Below are 6,816 nucleotides of genomic sequence, written 5' to 3' on the forward strand. Positions count from 1 at the left end.
AAGCAAGATAGCTTCTTTCAAAATGGGTGGAAATATTCTCTCCTCTCCACCTATCATATTTGTTCTCCGTCTATCATAAAGAAACTGCCTTCTAATGTAGATTTTATAGTGTCTAGTATATTGGATTTTGCATTGAAACCAAATCTTGCATGAGTTCTTATTTCTTCCCCCTCCCTTTTTTCTCTATTTTATTATAGTGCCACGTAAGCAAAAAAAAATTATATAGCAACCTACATACAGGGTTGGGAATGCGCTTATGGCTACACAAGATTTCATGGGCCTGTCTGTTTGTTCGGAAAACCGTGGTCCACGAAAGGGCAGTCAGGCCCACAAACGAAGACCTCTCCCGACTCTGACCCATATGGCCCACAAAGGAACAAGAACGCCGTTGGCGTGCAACTGCCCAGCCCAACCCAAGAGCAGCAAACCAACCAACGGCTAGTATTGGGGAGCAGCGAGCGGCGCCGGGGACGCCCGCCTCCTCTCTCCTTCGCCGTCTCCGTCCGTCGGGGACAACGGTAATATGACCGTTGTACTGCCACGACCCCAACCAAGAACCAAGGCTTTAAAGCTCCCCACGCGCCCCCTCCGCCGCCGTCTCCACCCCCCGCTTCCCCCGATCATCTCTCTCCCTCTCGCACGCCGTCTCTCTTCCCTCGCGCCGCCGCTTCAACAGCAACGCGCGCGCGCCTCTCGCCAAGGAAACCACCGATGGAGACGCCGCTGTCCAACAGGAGGATCACCCGCTCGCTCGCCGCCGCATCAGCCCGTGAGTTCCTCCCTCCCATCTCCTCCCCACCCCACCTCGCCCCCTCTCCGTTAGTCCGTTTCTCGATCGCTTCTTGCATCTCGACGCGTTCTTGAATGTGCTTTTCCTGACGACGCGTCTTCAATTTTGCGCAGAGAAGGGCGCCGCCGCCGCGGCGGACTCCACGGCCCTGTCCTCCCGGGCCAAGAACGCCGCCGCGGGGGAGCCGCAGGCGCGCGCCGCGCTGCACGACATCTCCAACGACTCCCCCATCGTCGGCCTCGCCCCGGGCGGCCTGCACGGCTCCGACAAGACTCCCGCCTCCACCGCCGCCAAGACCCGCCGCAGGGCCCCGCGCCGCACGCCCGGCTCCGGGGAGGCGCTCCTGCGCGGCCAGGTCCAGGCGCTCCTGCACAAGGTCGAGGAGGAGCAGGGATGCGCCCCCGCGGCTCTCGTCAGGCCAGCGCGCATCCAGGCGCTTCTTGCGGTCTCCAGGTCGCCGGCCCAGCTCCTCGCGCCCACGCCGGCCAACACGCCGCAGATCGGGCCCGTCTCCGATGCCATGGAAGGCCTCCTGATGCCTGATGTCCCCGTGGTGCCCTGCGTACTCGAGGAGGAGGAACTACTGCTTCCTAAGCTGCAGGTAATCTAGTTGTCCATTCAGCAATTTCCAATTGATGAAATCATTCTGATTTGTAGTTCAACGTGCGTGGTAGAATTGCCGTCCAAGATTTTGTTCTGAGTAGTGGATTTCCAATTTCAATTAGGAAAGGTCTATTTTTTGTTCTCAATCTGATACAGAAGTTTGTGCAGCGTCTTATCTAGCTTTACTCTTAGGGTTCTTGCTAGTGTATGGTACGTCTCAATTCTGCACCACCTGGTTTATAACAGTATGTGGCAATCTAGGTACATGGTACAGTTACTGAAATATCAGGCATGTGCATTGTTAATTGAATCTCTAGGTCGTCCTGAATGTCATGAAAATTCTGTTCAGTATGTGGCAATCATAGGATTCTTTCTGCTTTCGTTAAGATCATAAGTCCATAACAGCGAGTTGTAATCAAGCCACATGATGCATTTGTTGCTGATCATAAGATCTCGGCATTGTTAACTGAATCTAGCTCGTCCTGAATGTCATGGCACTGTACAGAACTGAAAATGATGCTGAGGCTTCTTCCAACTTGTCGATCGTCATAGGATTTGTTCTGCTTTCGTTAAGAACATAACAGCGATTTGTAATCATGCCACATGACAAATTTGCTGCTGATCATTATCTCTGGATTGTTAACTGAATCTACCATGTTCTGAATGTGCTTCCAACCTGAATAGCAAATTCATTTCTTTCCTCTAACGAGCAGCACAATTCTGTCCTCTAACCAGCAGTTACTGTTCCACATGTTCCTAAGCTGCTTTGCTGCTCCCCTTCTTGTGCAGGTAATGGCTGCTTCCCTGCCGCTCCCTCAGCCAAAGGAGAACCTCGGCGAGTGCCAACTGAACCGTGCGCTGGTGTTCGATGATTCGCCTGAGAAGTCCGACGTGTCCAATGGGTCGGCTGTCTCGTTCCAGGTGAGCAGCACCGGCAGCTGCACAGACAAGTCGTCATCATCATCACCTGAGGACGACAGCTCCTCGGCCTGGTCAGTTCTGGTCCACGCCAGCTCTGAGAAGGGCGACGAAGAAGAGCTCGGCGTGGAGGAGGACCTGGGAGAGTACACTGAAGAAGGGGAGGACCTGGGAGAGTACACTGAAGAAGGGGAGGACCTGGGAGAGTACACTGAAGAAGGGAAGGAGTGGGAAGAAAATAGCGACGACGACTGCTTCGATGACCTGTGCGAGGAGATGAGCAGGATGACCGTGGTCGACGAAGAGGAGAGGAAGGCAGGGCTGCCACAGTTCGAGGGGAAGCACACCCGGTTCATCTACAACAGCGACGACGAGATCGAGCGGGAAGAGGTGGTGGACGCAGCTGAGGCGAGGGCGGAGCTCGGCGCGCTGATACTCAGGGGCCTGCCGGTGCCGGAGGGCAAGCACCTGCGCTTCCACGAGGACGATGATGATGATGAGTGAAGCATGTCAGTCGTGGTCGGATTCGGGCATCTGCAGTGGTTGTCGTTCCCTGACACCAGCCAAACATTCTTTTGGGGTCTCTGTTTCTACATTCTGATTCTGTATTTTGATTCGTGTCTCGGTTCTTCGGAGAACACAAATTATATCCCCAGTTATACTGAATAAATCTGCTATGTGGCATTCGTGCACGGTGCATGAGAAGTTTCTATGTGGCATTCCCGTAGCCATCTTTTACGCCATCATTCTCTCTCTGCTTTTTTTTTTTTACCCGGCGAAATCAAACTCCCACCAAGTCAAACTCCATCCGGCCCCGGCGGCGTCCAGGACCGGGCAGAGTATGTACCTGGCGCCGAACTGCCGGGCGCACACGGCGCCGGCGCATCGCTGGTGGACTTCGGCACGACGTGGAACACTGCGGCGTTCCGTTCGGCGGTGGATCACCTGTCGCAGTTCTCTGGCGAGGGCGGCGGCGGCGCCATGCTGTGCGTTCCGGCAGGGAAGTGGCTGAGCATGACGAGCCACTTGACGCTCTTCATCATCCTCGGATCCCAGGTATTGTATGAGTGCAGAGATCCTATCCATGTTCTCAAAGAAAATTTTATACATATCTTCTGATGTTGGAGATTTGTGCAAATATGTAACCACCGCGTTTGGGTAATTCGGATAATGAAAAATTTAGGTATCTAGATATGCTACCCGAAGCTGATCTGGAAAAAAAAATACCCGAAATTTTGGGTACCCTGAAATATCGGGTTCGGGTTCGGATTTTCCCGAAATACCCGAACCACTGTGCAATTCTGCACTCTAGTGGGCTGCAGCAAACCCTCCTGCTTTAGGCATATTTTTATTTTTTCTCTCTAAAGTCTTCCTTGAAAGCAAACGAACGACGCGCGCGGAATATGGTGTCTGGGCTGCCAGATTCGTGTTTTTTGGGCCTATTAGATGTGCAAACTGGGCCGCTAATGGATCTAACATACATGGCCTAACTATCTATCGGAAGCGGGAGATAAGATATAGGAGTCACCCCCTCTCCGCGACCAGAACGACCGCGTCGTCCTCGTCTCCACCAGCCAGCCAAGCCAGCAACCGCATCGAAGCAGCCAGCGGCCTAGGGTTTCCGCGCCAAGGAGCGAGCGACGAGGCATGACGACTGCGGCGCGCCCGACCTGGGCTCCGGCCAAGGGCGGCAACGAGCAGGGGGGCACCCGCATCTTCGGGCCCTCCCAGAAGTACTCCTCCCGCGACCTCGCCGCGCACACCTCCCTCAAGCCCAGGTATGCGTATACGCCCCCTCATCCACCAATCCTTGATCCTTCCATGGAATCAAGTCTTCCTCGGCCGAGATTGCCTGCTTGCTTGGAGATCTGGCGGCCGCGATTTCTTCTTTGTTTCTCTCCTAACCTTTCCGCGTAGCTCGACGGAGGGCTCAGATTGGGGAAACGGGCTAGGTTTTGTCCTAAGAATTTTGGGTCCCAGGGCAATAGAAAAGCGGGGCCCTTAATATTTAATTCAAATATGTAAATAATAATTAGTTCATGTTATTGTGCTCTTAATTTCTCAAACCATTTGGACAAACATCATTCACAGCTAGTAAACCGACATTGAAAAATTATCTTATGAAACTTATGAAGAAATATAAAATGGAAATATGCATATGCCAAACCTAGGGGGGTTATTTTCGATGAGGGGTCATTCCTGGCAGCGTGTTCAACCCCACCACGACCACAATCGCCAGCTACTAAATCATCAGCTCCTCAACCCTTGCGTTTACTTCGTTGCCGCCACCCGACCACTTAATTCTAGAGTGCTTAGCCTCTCTGCGGTTGCTAGTTATTAACCCGTTTGCGCTACCTGATCACTTTCAGGAAACAACATGCTTTTGCTCCCCCTCATGATCATTTTGACCGCACCATATAATTTGGACTGTACATTTGCAAATTGAATAGGGATAACTAGTGTCTATGCAAGGTTTGAGTTGTCTTGATACCGAGCTAGTAACTTCTTCCTATGAAACTAAGGCTAAAAAATGTTCACTTCTATTATATATCTAGTCTATTCTACAATTCATATAGCCATTGACATTAGGTCAGCCTGAGCTTCTTCCCTCTATGACTCACTACCTTCTCCTGAATATACAGGAAAGAGGGCCAGCAGACCCAAGAGGAGTTACAGAAGAGGAACCTCAGGGAGGAACTTGAGGATCGTGAGCGCAAGCACTACTCTTCCAAGGATAAGTCCTACGCTGGTATGCCTACCTTTTGTTTTCCCCTTTAGACGGTCATCTAATTGTAAATTGTAAGTCCTAACATGCATCTTCTTGCCTGCAGAAGAGAGAGACCGGCGGAAAAGTTCAAGCCAGCTGCTATTAGAAGGTTGGTGGAATGAATGCCGCATTGATATCCGTTTATGCTCTGGCTTAGTGATGACTTATTCCTTTCTTTCTGTAACTCACAGGTTCAAAGAGAGATGCCGAGGATAAGATAGTTCCACGAGAAATCGATGCAGATGACTCTGATGTGGAGCCTAAAAGTGACGACGAAAGGTCGGTATCATTTTCCTTCATGAACCTTGCTCTTGTGAAATGCTGCTGGTTTTTTTTCTTGTTTCTACCTTAGCAGGATTTACCTGACTTGTGACTGCAGTAAGTATTTGTAGAATGGGTTAAAGACGCCTTTTTGTTTTTTTCCTGTGTCACCTTCAGTAAAACATCCATAAGAACACACACTTGTGGAGTACCGATTTATGTCTGTTATTGGCATTGCCTAACATAGTAGCGTGTTCAGTTTATTGTGCCTATTTTGTCTTCACTTCAAGTGAGCTGATAAATAAGGCAACACTGTTTAGGAGTAATTGTTTGTCCCATGTTCTCATAATGTAATAAATTTTGCTTCACTATGTTTTGTTGCTCTTATACACATTGAATTGCAAATTCTATTCAGCAATGAAGACGAAGATGACGACGATGATGACACGGAAGCACTAATGGCAGAGCTTGAGAGGATTAAGAAAGAAAGAGCTGAGGAGAAGCTTAGAAAGGTTTGTTAATTTTTGTATCTCTATAATGATTTTCCAACGTGATGCCCATTTAGGTTTTGGAAGCATAATGGAAATGGATGAATTGCAGGAGCGCCAACAAGCAGAAGAGGAGGCCAAGATGAAGGAGGCTGAACTGATGCGGGGAAACCCTTTGATCAATGTCAACAATCCTGGCTCCTTCAGCGTCAAGAGAAGGTAAGATGCTGATGTTTAGCTTCTCGTGTTATACCATGTCATGTAATAAAAATCCACAATCGGCTTCTGGTGAGCCTAATCTTTCTCTGACATGTGTGGTTTGAAGGTGGGATGATGATGTGGTATTCAAGAACCAGGCACGTGGAGAGACCAAGACTCCAAAACGGTTCATCAATGACACCATCAGAAGTGATTTCCACCGCAAATTTCTTCAGAGGTACATGAAGTGAGGCTTCTGCTGTGTATGGTTGAACATGTCCCTGCCGTGGTATGTCAGGGGCCTTGTTTCGGGGCTCATCATCTTGTGATAATAGATGTGTTTGTGTATGAGCGAGAGACCATTGTGCTGTATGAAATAACTTGCCCTTTAAAGATGTCTTTGTCTCAAGTCTGAAATGATACCTAAACCCTTTACCAGATGGGGAAAGATAAAGGAAGCTAGTGCACTTTGTATGTTTGATGATGGGGTGAATGTGGGACAAAGCTGCAGAAATCCATAGAAGCATTGCGGCTGTTTATGGTTTGTTTTAATTTTAAGCAAAAAAGAAGGTGACAAACCAGCACCGCAGTAATGGGTACACATGATACTATTGTGCAGATGAAAACCTAAATTAGATAATACAGAAGACATGGTCGGTTATTTGGGCCTGATGATGTATGTGCTCTTGGCATGGTGATGAAGGAATGTTGACTCTTATTTAGCTGATGTTGCTCACTTTCGAATTTCTGTGAGGCCAAAGATTATTAATTATTAAGGACCCGAAGTGCAC

The 6,816-nt window shown here is 49.5% G+C and overlaps 2 protein-coding genes across 3 annotated transcripts; both read left to right on the forward strand.

Annotated features, from left to right (window-relative positions):
• The first annotated feature begins 580 nt into the window (after positions 1-580).
• Positions 581-3,016, forward strand: LOC120692506. Of its 2 annotated transcripts, XM_039975833.1 has the most exons (4): positions 581-769; positions 904-1,391; positions 2,183-2,445; positions 2,503-3,016. In XM_039975833.1, exons 1-4 carry the CDS (start codon positions 712-714, stop codon positions 2,813-2,815), a joined length of 1,122 nt encoding a protein of 373 aa, XP_039831767.1. In that variant the 5' UTR covers positions 581-711; the 3' UTR covers positions 2,816-3,016. The 2 variants fall into 2 exon arrangements, with proteins under 2 accessions (XP_039831767.1, XP_039831766.1); XM_039975832.1 differs by having other exon boundaries at positions 582-769; positions 2,183-3,016.
• An 826-nt stretch (positions 3,017-3,842) lies between these two features.
• On the forward strand, positions 3,843-6,548 carry LOC120691336 (protein CWC15 homolog). Its single transcript, XM_039974377.1, has 7 exons — positions 3,843-4,089; positions 4,954-5,060; positions 5,143-5,187; positions 5,270-5,357; positions 5,755-5,851; positions 5,940-6,046; positions 6,153-6,548. Exons 1-7 carry the CDS (start codon positions 3,959-3,961, stop codon positions 6,274-6,276), a joined length of 699 nt encoding a protein of 232 aa, XP_039830311.1. The 5' UTR covers positions 3,843-3,958; the 3' UTR covers positions 6,277-6,548.
• Positions 6,549-6,816: the final 268 nt, after the last annotated feature.

Source organism: Panicum virgatum, chromosome 9N (genome assembly GCF_016808335.1).
Source record: "Panicum virgatum strain AP13 chromosome 9N, P.virgatum_v5, whole genome shotgun sequence".
Lineage (NCBI taxonomy): Eukaryota > Viridiplantae > Streptophyta > Magnoliopsida > Poales > Poaceae > Panicum > Panicum virgatum.

What these genes read in the sequence shown, in the direction of transcription:
- LOC120691336 (XM_039974377.1), top strand. Translation starts at nt 3,959, where the DNA reads ATGACGACTGCGGCGCGCCCGACCTGGGCTCCGGCCAAGGGCGGCAAC. An exon ending in CAAGGATAAGTCCTACGCTG is followed by an intron (nt 5,061 to 5,142) that starts GTATGCCTACCT and finishes TCTTGCCTGCAG; the next exon opens with AAGAGAGAGACCGGCGGAAA. An exon ending in CTGAGGAGAAGCTTAGAAAG is followed by an intron (nt 5,852 to 5,939) that starts GTTTGTTAATTT and finishes GATGAATTGCAG; the next exon opens with GAGCGCCAACAAGCAGAAGA.
- LOC120692506 (XM_039975832.1), top strand. Translation starts at nt 712, where the DNA reads ATGGAGACGCCGCTGTCCAACAGGAGGATCACCCGCTCGCTCGCCGCC. An exon ending in GCTCGCCGCCGCATCAGCCC is followed by an intron (nt 770 to 903) that starts GTGAGTTCCTCC and finishes AATTTTGCGCAG; the next exon opens with AGAAGGGCGCCGCCGCCGCG. An exon ending in TACTGCTTCCTAAGCTGCAG is followed by an intron (nt 1,392 to 2,182) that starts GTAATCTAGTTG and finishes CTTCTTGTGCAG; the next exon opens with GTAATGGCTGCTTCCCTGCC.